This window comes from Nannobrachium achirus, assembly GCF_963921795.1.
Source record: "Nannobrachium achirus genome assembly, chromosome: 11".
Lineage (NCBI taxonomy): Eukaryota > Metazoa > Chordata > Actinopteri > Myctophiformes > Myctophidae > Nannobrachium > Nannobrachium achirus.
This window is the reverse complement of record NC_137820.1, coordinates 28012552-28026531: the sequence shown is the minus strand read 5'-3', so window position 1 is coordinate 28026531 and position 13980 is coordinate 28012552. Positions and strand designations below refer to the sequence as shown.

The window sequence follows — 13980 nt, the reverse complement described above, 5'->3', positions numbered from 1 at the left end:
ACCCTACACAGGCACTTGGAATGTAGGAGTTGGGGCATTACATTTGGTTTGACTCGATCTATTCCATTGTGAAAATAGCCGATCTACATGCTCACAACGCCTCGCAACGCGAGGCGTTGTGAGCATGTAGATCTACTATTTTCAAAATGTCTGCCTCTAATATTTGACAATTTGACCAGAGGTACTAAAATGGTCTTTAAAGACCTTAAATTGTCACTTTATAAATGTGCAGATACCCTGTATACACGTATACTGTATGTTGGTCTGTTGAGTGAGAAAACATTGTTAACATTTAGCTAAACATCTGGGGACCCCTCAAAATTATTTGGGGACCCCTCTGGGGGGTCCCGACCCACAGGTTGAGAACCACTGCTCTATAGCGCGCAATGAGGGCCTCTACAACTCTTTTTCCCTGGCTGAATCAGGGGCCCAGCACGTCCCTGCTGTGAGGCCCTGAGATGCTGAAACTGGATAGCGCTGCTGGCTAGCCTACTGACCTCATCATACCCACTAGCACCACACGTCCAGAACACACACAAGCACGCAATGTTTATGTCCTCACATATTACTATACTTAATAATAAACATCTTGGGACGGAAATTGTATGAATGCCATTTTTGTGGGGAAACAAAACAAGAGCCCATCTGCCAGTAGACTTATGGGCGAGGTGCTGGTGGAGCCAAAAGGAAATTAAATGAACAATAAAAGGAAGCCTCTGCACACGCAAAGCTGTGCTGTGTTTTATGATAGAATAACTCATTAAGAGTCAGAGTTTTTGATTTCAAGGACCCCTAGAGTTATATGTATTGTATGGCCGCCGACCCCCATCTCGAAATATTATGAATTGGGGACTCCCCAGAAGCAAATATTTGAGTTACAAATATTCACTTTAAAAAAGATATATACAAAGACTTGCAAAAAAGTCATTATTTTTTAATAGTTAAAGAATAAAATCATGGTTAAAGTAGGGTTAAAATAATGTATCACCACATGGCGTATACCAGTGTTTCTCAACCACTGTGCCTGGGGACCTTTTGGTGTGCCCCTATGAAGGGTCAAGTGTGCCCCTTGAAACTGCTTGAAAGCCAGTATTGTATATATCATTTTAAAAATGATTTAATCTAGTGAAAACAGACGATCTGCTGTTTTCACTACTGTTGTGTGACAGCCTTGTATGATGAAGCAGGGCTTTACTTTGCGAAGAAACGTACAAATTTGAAACTTGGAGATACAAGGTTTCTTCCCGACAGTGACGATATTTACACCCCCGTATTATGTTGGTGTGCCCATGGATTCGTGGGACATGAAAAGTGTGCCCATGCAGAAAAAAGGTTGAGAAACACTGGCGTATACAGTATGAAACTCCTAGTAGTTTTAGATAAAAGCAGGTTATAAAAGGTAAATAGCACCATACCAGGTTATGGCTTGCAGTGTATGTATTTATCTGCTTGCTGCTCCCTGACCCTGGACTGGACACTGATGGGTAACAGTGAGAGAAAGAAAAAAGCTTTATGATGGATCAATAGAAGCTGGGTATGGACGATTGGAGATGCTTTAAATCAGGGTTAAGTTGTGTGTGTGTGTGTGTGTGTGTGTGTGTGTGTGTGTGTGTGTGTGTGTGTGTGTGTGTGTGTGTGTGTGTGTGTGTGTGTGTGTGTGTGTGTGTGTGTGTGTGTGTGTGTGTGTGTGTGTGTGTGTGTGTGTGTGTGTGTGTGTGTGTGTGTGTGTGTGTGTGTGTGTGTGTGTGTGTGTGTGTCCATGATTGCTTCCAGGCATACAACCTGCTACTTTACTCACACACAAACACACACACACACACACACACAGATTTTGATTATTTGCACATGTACACACACCAGCTTTCTCTGTACCATCCATCACCACTGAGTCCCTCAGGACCATACTAGGGGGGACTCTCGAAAATGGCCAATCTATATAAGCATTGTGAGACCTTTAATTTATTGATCCCGCGAGGGAAATTGTGTCGCCAAAGCCTGTAAATTTGCGCTGCGAGGCGTTATGAGCTTGTAGATCGAACCAAAGAATTTTGGTGTAAGCGGGGGAGGGAAGAGCAGACCAAGTGAGCCTACACGTTTTGTAAGAATTCAGGGTTTAAGTGGTTAACTAACAAAACACATTACGGTACTTTTCATGAGTCTAAAACAGGGGTCGTCAACGTTTTTAGGCCAGGGACCCCTTAGTTGAGAGAGAGATGAAGCAGACCCCCACAACCTTTTCATAGATTCCATATAGTGTCATTGTTTGACAGCACAATCCTCAGTGTATTTTGGATAAATGTCAATTTGTGTTTTTAGATATTTAACCACTTGAACTGTCAATACTTCTCCCCTCTACACCACACCGCTTTGCTAAAAATAGCCGATCTACAAGCTCACAACGCCTCGCAGCGCGAGGCGTTGTGAGCTTGTAGATCTGCTATTTTTGGCTTAAGTTCTCAGAATCTGGTTAAGAATCTGGCTAAAAAGAAGATTTTCTTTTTTTCTTTCTATCAAACAAAGATTTGGAGGACCCCCTGTAGTAACTCTGAGGACCCCCTGTTGAAGACCCCTGGTCTAAAACAAAACTACACAAGTCTATGAAGCTATCTATGGAAAAGTCGTATCAGCCACACAATGTATACAATATGTAGTGTTGGGGGTCCCTGCTCCATTGCTCTCACTCAGCTAAGGGGTCCTTGGCCTGAAAAACAAAACAAAACAAAAAAAAACACGTTGAAGACCCCTAAGTCAAAGGGTTCAAGTGGTTCAGTGTGTATCAACCAGAGGCCTCTTGTCTCTCTCCACCACTGACTGACTGACTGCCAAAAGAATAACCCTCACATCTGACACAAGCTTTCACACCAGGTTCCACTTTCACCCCCTCTATGGTCTTTATACCAGGACGATTGGAAACGCTGCCGGTCTCGTTTTGGATTTATTACCCAAAAAACGTCGCGTTTACACCTTGTTGTTGGTTCGTTTTTCTGTGTTTATACTACAAGTTGACAACGCATGAATTCAAGCAAAATGTGTCATGTTCCCAGCCTACATAGGCCTATACTGTGTATTTACCCTTCAACTATAAAATATATATTGTTTTTAATGAGACATGCTTTGTAATTAGGCTATGCTCCCAAATCCATATTATTATCGTCTGTTCGCATATTCAATGAGTCCCGCAAAAGGAGGTTTTTAGCGAGGTGAAGTGAAACACCAACAAAAGTCACCTGGAAGATGAAGGTTGGAACATTTATAGCCTATGGAGCATATTTCTGGACATTATCTACGGGGATGGGCTATATTAAGTGAGTTCTGTCTTCTATCTGCAACACAGAAGTAGGCTATAACGCACCATGCGAGGCAGCTAACGGAGTAGCCTACAGAGGCACATATGGGTATGGTAGTCTACCATACCTTGATTACAAGGGAAAATAATAAAATGTAGCCTACTTCTTAAAATAAATTCATCATGCCTGTTGCTAAGTATTGGCAACATGACTGTCTTGCATGCGTGCCTTGCACGTGCAAGACCAGACAACAGTCATGTTGCCATACCTTAGCTCTTACTGAACTGACGCACTGCACTGGGATGCGACGCAATGGAGGATGATGTGCCGTCGCCGTCGCAAAATAAACTAACGGAATAAATTAATGAACTGACGCCATACGCCACTGGCAGTCTGTTATTTCACTGGAAGTCACAATCATAGCCTTCCGTTATGGCTTTAAGTAAATTGCCTAGTTTGGAAGCAACATAGACGCACTGGAGAGAAAAAGCGACATGATTTCTTTGACTGGAGGAGAGGGAGCGAGGATATGGAGGAAGTTTTTGTGATGGTCTCTGACTGACTGGACAGTTATGTTTATTCTGTCTGTCTGTCTGTCTGTCTGTCTGTCTGTCTGTCTGTCTGTCAGCAAGACTCAGCATATTACAATAACTCACTCATTACCTGAAGTCCGCTGCGTCTGTGATGTGGCGCGGTGCATGAAGAATTAATCCAGTATTTTTTGGTGAGAAGTTGAAAAAGGGGAACGCAAAATAGTCATTAATCATTGGTTTGCTTTGCTTAGAATGGAATACCATAGCCTAATGGTTTAATTTAACTTTGCGGAGAGGAGAGCTGTTGCAACTCCGACAGGCCAGCTAGGGTACCAGCCCAGGTGCGACGACTTGTGCGTAATTAGACATTTTTAAAAGGCTTTCATATAGACTACTCCTGACATTTTTCAAATGAGGTTTGTGCTAATAGATCACTGGGCTATTTTCTGGGTTTTAATTAGGCCTACAACAACACAAATAATAATAATACATTTTCGGTTAGTCTGACAGACTGACACTTTATGCAGCAGGGGAAGGGGAGCAGAGGAGGGGGTGCTATGACATCATCGCACTCTCCCTCACGGCCGAATTCCGATATTACACCGTTGCGAAACTGATGCGAAACCGCAGAAATGCACTTTCAGAGCCGAATTCCGAAAAGTATCGGTTAGGGTCATGAAACCGCGTCTCTGTGTGTCAAAATGGCCGAATCAATAGTAAAAACTATCGTCTACAAAAAAATCGACCTCATGTAATGACCCCCTAACTAACCCCCACACCACCCGTAGCACCCCCCAAACCCCCACCCACCTCACACCCACAGTGTCTGCCATGTCTGCTTATTACAACCGACTTTGGGCTTGTTTTTCTCTCACGTTAAGTTATTGGGAGTTGTGGGTTGCATTTTTTCTTTTCTTCTTTTTTGCAGTGTGAGCTTGTAGATTTAAAGTGCTCATGTGGCCACATGAGTAGTCGGTTCTTTTGGGCCAGTTTTGATTTCGTCGACTAAAACTAAAATTTTATGACGAAAAATGTTGGTCGACTGCGTTTTTTTCACTGACGAAAACTAAATAAAAACTAAGCTGTGATGACTAAAACTAAGACTACATAAATTGACAATTTCGTCAACAAAATAAAAACTAGACTAAAACGTTAGGGAGGAACTAGTGCTGAAGAGAGTCATTTTATGTTTGGTTGCTCTCAGGTGTTGCGTGCTGAAAATAGCCGATCTACAAGCTTGTTGTGAGCTTGTAGATCGGCTATTTTCAGCCCGCAACCAAGTGTAATATCAGTCATTACGATGCCATCAAGGCCTACCAAAATACATTTTAGTTGACTAAACCAACTCTAGATTTAGTCGCCTAAAATCTTATGACATTTAGTCGACTAAAATTAGACTAAAACTAAAACTTTTCCGGTGACTAAATTATGACTAAAACTAAAAGACATTTTATTCAAAAGACTATGACTAAAACTAAATCAAAATTTCCTGTCAAAAACAACACTGTTTTGGGCTTGTTTTCGTAGTCCTGTCCTCCTGGAAGCTTATTATTTCTCTCGCAGAATCTGGCAAACACTGACAGCCAGAGGAGCCCCTCAAAAAAAGCCCCTCGTTTTTACTTGTTAACTTGCATGTGACAGCAGCCCTCCCCCCTCACTCCCCCTTCCCCCAGGGTGTTGATTGAGTGTTAAGATAAAGCAGCCGTGTGTCTCCATCTGACACGGAGGAGACAGACACACAGATGCAGACAACAAAACCAGGGCTTTTTCAGTGTGACCACTGAATGCAAATGACACTCTCTGTGAAAGAAGAGACGAGATGGAAGGCGACCGCAGGAGAAGCCCTGCTGTATTCATTCATAGCATGGCGGGATTGAGCAGCACGTTGCTGCTGGCTACCTGCTGTGTCTGTGTACGCCAGCGGTTGAAAGTGACTAAGTATCTTTACTCAAGTACTGTACTTTGAGTGTAACGTCGAGGTGCATTTACTTTACTTGAGGGTTTCTATTGTTTTTGGATCATTTGTACAATTATTTGAAAACGTGTGAGCTTGTCGATTGTAGGGATGGGATGATATGAACATTTCATATCTCGATTTTTATCACGATGACAAAAGAAATCGCGATTTACTATATTATCCCGATAATCAAAATCCATTATCCTGGGGTGGAACATTTGCCTAAAAAATAGCAGATCTACAAGCTCACAACTTGCGACGCGTTGTGAGCTTGTAGATCGGCTATTTTTGGGCAAAGAGATTTGATAGAGTGAAAAAAATACATATATTACATATACATATATTATAAGTACCTTTTACCAAAGGGTTTAAATGGTTCCGAATATACAGCTCGGGCAAATAAAAGGTGAATTGATCCCAGTGCATGACAGAGGACGATATCACGATAAATTAAATCTCCACGATACGATTATCGCGAGTGTTTTTTTATCACGATAATCGTCCCATCCCTAGTCGATTGGCTATTTTGGAATATCTGGAGTATAACATAACACAAGTAAAAATAAAATGATACTTAATCACAGCGCTTCTGTAAATGCACTTCATTACTTTCCACCACTGAGTATGTCTGCCTTGTTTTTGACGAGTGCCTGTACATCTCTATTCATGAGATGCGTTGGCGCGTGTGCGTGCATGTGCAGCGAGCCAGGGGTTGTAAGAATAGCATCCCAGCGGGAGAGCGGCGGTGCCGGGTCCCCGGAGATGACGCCAGGGTAGCGTTCAAACACTCATTAACGCTCTCCTCCTGACTGACGTGGCAAAGGATCAAAGACCGCCACGACAACAATGGAAGCCGGGATAACGTGCCATTGTTCAACCCACCACACGCCACCATCCCATTCTATTCACTCTGCATGCCGACCAGTGTCTCTGTGGACCAGGAGAGATTGGTTTGGGATAACCGTCAAGTCTAGTAGTGTAGTGGGTTATAGATGAACTTACCACCGCCATGGGAGGGGGGTCTGACATGATTGCAACGGACAGATGTGTGAGAGCAGAGAGAATCGAACGACCACAGAACGAGAGTGAGAGAAGCAAGGGGGACATATTTTCAAGGACTTGAAAGGACTTAATCAATTAATCACACATTCAAATACGGAAAGAAAAATCTACAAGTTCACAATGTGTCGCATCGCAGCGCTTTGTGAGCTTGTACATCGGCTATTATATTGACACTTTCTTTGACATTTTTAAAATAATGTATGTACAGTATTTGAATTTTTGAATGTTCCTTCTTCACCAGGATGGGGTACAATTATTTTATCACATCTAGAGATGTGTTCTGTTCTGTTTAGCAGAAGAGAACATGATGAATATCTACGAAAGCACTCAAACATAAGTGCTATTATTTCTTTAACTGATGAGATCGGACACATTTGAGAGGTAATTGTCGGGACTCCCAGATTGAAACTGGGACAAACCAAACCAAACTGGAGGTCACTGTTACTTAATGGCAGGGGATTCTAAAATGACTGCCAAAGGAAAATTGAGAAAGAAGAGGGAGAAGGATAAGCACAGAAAGAGAGAACACATCAAGAGAGACAACGGGTGCATCGGGTGCATCCAGTAATCCCAGTGACTTTAAGTGTTGCACGTTGACAAATAGCACCTGGGATGGATGTGTACCCTCTTCACCCTTCTGCATGTCACACTGACATCCTTCCATTTCTGCTATTCCCGTCTGTCAGTTATATGTTTGCTTTTTTTTCTGCATCTAATTGGCTGCTTTCTGTGAGAAGCATATCGTGGTTGTCGGGTGAAAACCTTGTATGTCCAAAACCGTTTGTTTTGCATTAACTAGTGAAAATAGCCGATCTACAAGCACACAATGCCTCGCACCGTGAGGCGTTGTGTGCTTGTAGATCTGATGTTTTCACTACTTTTGTGCGACGGCCTTGTATGATGAAGCAGGGCTTTACTTTGCGAAAGAACGTACACATTTGAAACTTGGAGATATGAGGTTTCTACCCGACAACGACGATATTTTAGATAGTTTACTATTTTACTCTTTCTTTCTTTCTTTCTTTCTTTCTTTCTTTCTTTCTTCCTTATATTCACAATGAAAATGAAACCAACCAAATTACTGGATTCTCCTCCACTCCTCTCTGGAGTCATTCCTTTACGGTCAGAGAAAGCTAATACTTAACCTCACAACCTGGCAACCATTAGATAAACACTAGATCAGTCATGAGTTCTTTTTTTGACAGGAAAGTGCCATTAACCGTATATGGTGTGTGTGAGTGGGAGAGGTGAGATGCTTGGTATGTGTGTGTGTATTTGTATTGTGTGAGTCAGTGTTCACAGCAGGTCAGGGTCATGGGAAGCGCAGACCAGACGCACATAAGTCATGTGTGTGGGAGCTTCATGTGCAACATGTCTGAGTCACTGATGGACACCAACAGTTGGCTCCTGTCTCGCAGAGAACACATGATGATCGTAGACCAGCTCTACACCGGTGGTTCTCTCTAACGTTTTGATTCACACTGCGGTCTCCGGTGCGTTCTCGAGACTGCTTGGCAGATGTTTTGACAGTGTCAAAACAGTGCCTCGAGACCACCTCCGGAGGTAGTCTCGAGTCCGCTTGATGCGTCCTCAAGAACGGTGCGCTGCAATGTGAAGCTACCGCTCCATGAACAAGGAAGTGGTGTCACTTCTGCTGGGATGAAAATAGCTAGGATTGATCCGCGACGTCACTATTAAGATCCCAAGGATGCGCCAGTGACGTTACTGTGGTGCGATGATTACAGACAGGGTTACGTTGTGATTTTTCAAAGACAGTCAGCACACACTGCTTTGGTTGTGTATTGTTTTTCTGTTATTGTTACAACTCAAGATAACGTCAGGAACACTGTAAAACTTTATATTCGCTCTAAATTCTGACAAGATACTCTTCTTCTGTGACATGACATGTTATATCTCCATTACAGTTGAATGAAGTGTACTCTAGGGAGTCCAGGCACAGGAGAATTTTGGCCAATGTGAATGCTGGTCAGCGGGGACCAGGCAACTGTTTCTAATCAATCGGATTGCAGTGTGAATCCGCCCTTAGTTTCAAGGATCAAGCATAACTCTTGAGAGTGCACAGACGGAACCAAATTCATTTGTACACTCTCAGAGCTACAGAACTACTGTTTAAGGGTCCATTTCGTACCATTTGAATGGGGGATCCTGGGACCCCAGAGGTCCTAGAAGGGGTTCCAGGAGGGTCTCCCCAGAGAAAAATTGGGAACCGTTTAAACATTTAAGACCTGTTGTTATTGTTATTATTTTTTTCCAACTATTTTCAAAGAAATCTCTCATGATGGGGGTCCCTGGCACAAATTATTTTCAGGTGGGGGGTATGCAGGCAATTACACATCAATTTGGGGGTCCTTGCTTGATGTGTTGAAGAACCAACAGCATACACAGTAACGCATTTATGAGTGACACATGTAACACACCAAAAAAGCGTATGTCCACCCGCTTAAAAAAAACAATAAAAGTTGAAATATGGGAGAGACAAAGTCTGGCAGTGACGAAACGGACAAATAACACTTTACTGTGTAAAAGAAAACATTTACAGAGGAGGCCCACCAGGGTCTTCTGCTCTCATGCACACACCAGCCTGTGTGCGTGTGTGTGTGCGTGCATACGTTGGCGGCTGACAGATTCAGATGGTGTGCTGCAGTGTGAAGATGATGATGCTGACATCATTGACATGTCTATCTTCTCTCTGCTAGGCCCTTCCTGTTGCTGCCCCCCCTCATGGAGTGGATGCGAGTGGCCATCGTTCACGCCGAGCACCGCAGGAGCCTATTGGTGGACAGCGATGATGTCAGACAGACCGCCAGGCAGCTCCTCCCAGGACTGGACTGTGAACCCAGGCAGCTCAAGTAAGACGCAGAACACCAACACACACGTTTATAATACTATATACTATAATTATAATACTATACTTGTGGTGGGAAAAGTACCCTTTTAGCGCGCGCGCACGCACGCACGCACGCACGCACGCACGCACACACGCACGCACGCACGCACACACACACACACACACACACACACACACACACACACACACACACACACACACACACACACACACAATGAATGCATCATGTTGCACAAAAGCGGCTGTGTGCCACATATCTAGTGGTGTTTATTTATTTTAAATCCTTGAACTGTAGCTTCATTGTGTGACCATAGTCACTCTGACAAACACCACTTTTGTCACTAACTCAGTTTGTTTTAGTTTTTGTCGCATTCCTAAGCCAATAATTTTATGACCAGCAGTGGTTTCCTATGGAGACAGAAAGAACCTGCTTTGTTCCCTATGGAGACACAAAGAGCCTGCTTTGTTCCCTATGGAGACACAAAGTCCATGAATTCAAGTGTCCATAGGGAGAGTAAACGATGGGGGAGAACTATCCCTTTAACACTGGATTTTTACCGCGTGCATGTCAGTTTTACAGTCAGTATATAAAGGAAATACATTTGTTTTATAGACTATTTTGATATTCTGTAATTGTATACATGGACCACAAGAAGCATTTTCTGTAATCTGTGTGTATTTCACTGTCTTACTTTGCTGGTATGAATGGACCTCAGAGAAACGACAGACAGACAGGAATTGATCCAATAAGAAATTGTATATTTACCATCCATCTCTCTCTGTCTCTGTCTCTGTCTCTGTCTCTCTCTCTCTCTCTCTCTCTCTCTCTCTCTCTCTCTCTCTCTCTCTCTCTCCATCAGGCCTGAGTGTTGTTTCAGCTCATTCAAGCGTCTGGACTCCAAGGCCGCCACAGACAAGTTCCATCTGGACCTGGGCTTCCGCATGCTCAACTGTGGACGCACCGACCTGATTGGCCAGGCCATCGATCTGCTGGGGCCAGACGGCGTCAACAGCATGGACGATCAGGTACCCCAAGGACCTTTCTTTTCTCCTTTTTCAGTAAAAGGGTTATTTATCTTTAAAACACTGCCAGGGTCATGTTAACGTTCTGTGAACACCCCAGACAGTTTTTAGAAAGTAGCTTGATTCAGTGTTTAGATGCTTTGATATTCATTTCATAAGACACGCACCCTATAAACCAGATATTGTGCCTTTTTTTCTTTTTGCATTAGAACAGTGGTTTTCAACCAGTGGTCCTTTAGGGGGTTCCAGGTGGTCCCTAGCTAAATGACGGAGAGTTGGTAACCAAATGGACCCTTATAGATATTTAACTCTTGAGAGTGTAAAATGAAACCAAACGAACCCTTACGGTTCTGGTTTCATCTCTCAGTAGTTAAGTTATTATTAAGCATCTGCATTACTCAATTTACAAGAAGTTTACACAATTGGAGAATATTTATTTTGTATTTTATTTTGATCAACGTTTGCCTGTTATCTCTCCCATCAACACAGCATGGAATGGGGACACGTTCTTATCCAATGCAATGATAACAAAATATTCAAAAGTTTTGGGTCTGACACCAGTCATGTTGCCATACCTTAGCAACAGGCATGATACATTTATTTTAAGAAGTACATTCTATTTTCCCCCAGTTTCTACGGTTTCTTGGGCTGGATATGGCAGCCTGGAATGGTTGTTCAAGTGCAGCTAAACTTGGCATGTTAGTAAACGTGACAATTTTGTAAAATGTTGCATTTGTAGTTATTTTACTGTAATTTAACAACATAATAACCAGCACAGATAGACAAAGAGACATTCATGGATTTATATTTAAAAGTAACTTTTATTTTCCCCCAATGGACCCAGGGTATGGCAGCTGCATACCCCTGCCATACCCAATTGACGCCCCTGCGTCAAACGGCGGTCAAACCACCAGATTAGAAGAACAATGTCTGTCACCAGAGCTAAAGACGAGTGTTTTCAAAGAATCCTAACGTTGTTAAAATGGGGTGAGGAGAGTGCAGGTCTCTGCGTGTCATGCACATGTGCCTCTCGGAGCGGAGACATACTGTAGCAATATGCATCGGAAATAACACTGACAGATCGCTGACCTCATGTGTTTTTATTCTCCTCCTCCCTCCCTCTCACTCTCTCTCTCTCTTTCTCTCTCTCTCTCTCTCTCTCTCTCTCTCTCTCTCTCTCTCTCTCCATGTATCTGTCATCCGTCACCCCCCTCTGGTGCCCCCTCCTGGTGTGTTTCCTCAGGGCATGACCCCTCTCATGTATGCCTGCTCGGCTGGAGACGAGGCGTTGGTCCAGATGTTGATCGACGCCGGGGCCAATCTGGACGTGGCGGTAAATACTCACACGCTACGACACAAACACACATGCTGGCCTCAAAGGACAGTGTGGAAACCACTTGAACTTCAGCCATTCCCCAGGACCTGTGGGTACCGTGAGGATAAGATGTTTCGCAACACCCAAGTGCAACTAAACATAAAATGACTTGTCTTTTAGTTCCACTCTGCTCCACTTGTCATTTAGTCTAGATTTCATTTGTTGATGAAATTGTCAATACATCATAGCTTAGTTTTCGTCATCGTTTTATGATCATAAAAATGAGTCGATGCTTTGTAGTCGATGCTTGTTTTCGTTGGAGACAAAGGAGGCACGCCGTCTCAAGCGGACTTGAGCCACCTGAGACACCACCCTGTGTGAGCTAAAGCAAGCCAGTCGCCGTGTATCGAGCGGTTTGAAGTCCGCTTGAACCAACTCAAGCTTTAGCCGTCCGAGTTGTGTACCGATAGGGACAGACTTTCGGCACCTCCATGCGGTCCAATTGCACACAGCGGAGCGCTCCCTACCTCCGTTTCAGCCAATTACAAGCTGCAGCCGACAATTAGCCAGTAGCTATGCCCCTCCCAAAAACCTTTTGTCCAATGCTAGCTTACAATAACTTCCTGCTTGCCAAAGTTTGCCTTGGCAACAGCCTTGGCAAGCTGCCGGTTGCTAAGCTAGCATTGGACAAAAGCTTTTAGGGGAGGGGCATAGCTACTGGCTAATTGGCATTGTGTACAAAAACAATAGTTGCGTACAGTACTTGACCACCAAAGGGCACTGAAAACATGCCTCAACTATGCACACCTCTGAGGTGGCTTTGGTGTGTAATATACATGGGTGTCTCCTGTGTGTTTCCAGGTCCCAGCCTGCTCCCCAAAGCACCCTTCAGTTCACCCGGACAGCAGGCACTGGGCGGCCCTCACCTTCGCCGTGCTGCACGGCCACATCTCTGTGGTGCAGGTAGGGAAACACGTGCACTGAAACACACGTAAACATCCTTCTGTTGTTGACTTTTGACATTGTGCAGCATTTTAAGATAATATGTTGATATGGGGAAAGAACAGCATGTGGAACACAGGATGTTATAGCAGGTGTGTAGCTTGGGACTCAGCCGTGTGTGTCTGTGTGTCCCTCCAGCTCTTATTGGATGTCGGGGCCAACGTGGAGGGGGCCGCGGTCCGCAACGGACAGGAGAGCACAGCCGAGACCCCGTTACAGCTGGCTTCTGCAGCAGGTGGGTGCGCGCACACGCACACACACACACACACACACACACACACACACACACACACACACACACACACACACAGACACACAATCATCTGTGATCTAACGCAGTGTTTCTCAACCACTGTGCCTGGGGACCTTTGGTGTGCCCCTATGAAGGGTCAAGTGTGCCCCTTGAAACTGCTTGAAAGCCAGTATTGTATTTATCATTTTAAAAATGATTTAATCTAGTGAAAACAGCCGATCTACAAGCACACAACGCCTCGCAGCGTTGTGTGCTTGTAGATCTGCTGTTTTCACTACTGTTGTGCGACAGCCTTGTATGATGAAGCAGGGCTTTACTTTGCGAAGAAACGTACACATTTGAAACTTGGAGATACAAGTTTCCATCCCGACAGTGACGATATTTACACCCCCATATTATGTTGGTGTGCCCATGGATTCTTGGGACATGAAAAGTGTGCCCATGCAGAAAAAAGGTTTAGAAACAAGACAAAAATGAACATACTAAACCTACCAAATGGAGCTTGTGTAGAAGCTACTGTAACTCTCATCGTCGCAATCACAAATGAGACGATCACGAAAACAGCCACACTAGCTTGCGTGAGACTTCAGTTTATGGTCAGTGCTGGACAAAGTGCTCGAGTCAAAGTATAGTCGCTCCTGGCCAAAATGTGACTCGACTACAACAACTGCTTCTTCTG

General features: G+C 43.9%; 1 protein-coding gene across 1 annotated transcript in view; it reads left to right on the top strand.

Annotated features, from left to right (window-relative positions):
* Positions 1-13980, top strand: part of abtb2b (ankyrin repeat and BTB (POZ) domain containing 2b) — a gene marked incomplete at both ends in the record, with an annotated part of 105792 nt that overhangs the window by 77197 nt on the left and 14615 nt on the right. Inside the window, 5 exons of the mRNA XM_080737738.1 lie at positions 9557-9709; positions 10569-10734; positions 11975-12064; positions 12908-13009; positions 13187-13283. Of these exons, the coding sequence (XP_080593864.1) occupies positions 9557-9709; positions 10569-10734; positions 11975-12064; positions 12908-13009; positions 13187-13283 (608 nt within the window). The remainder of the gene's footprint in view (positions 1-9556; positions 9710-10568; positions 10735-11974; positions 12065-12907; positions 13010-13186; positions 13284-13980) is intronic.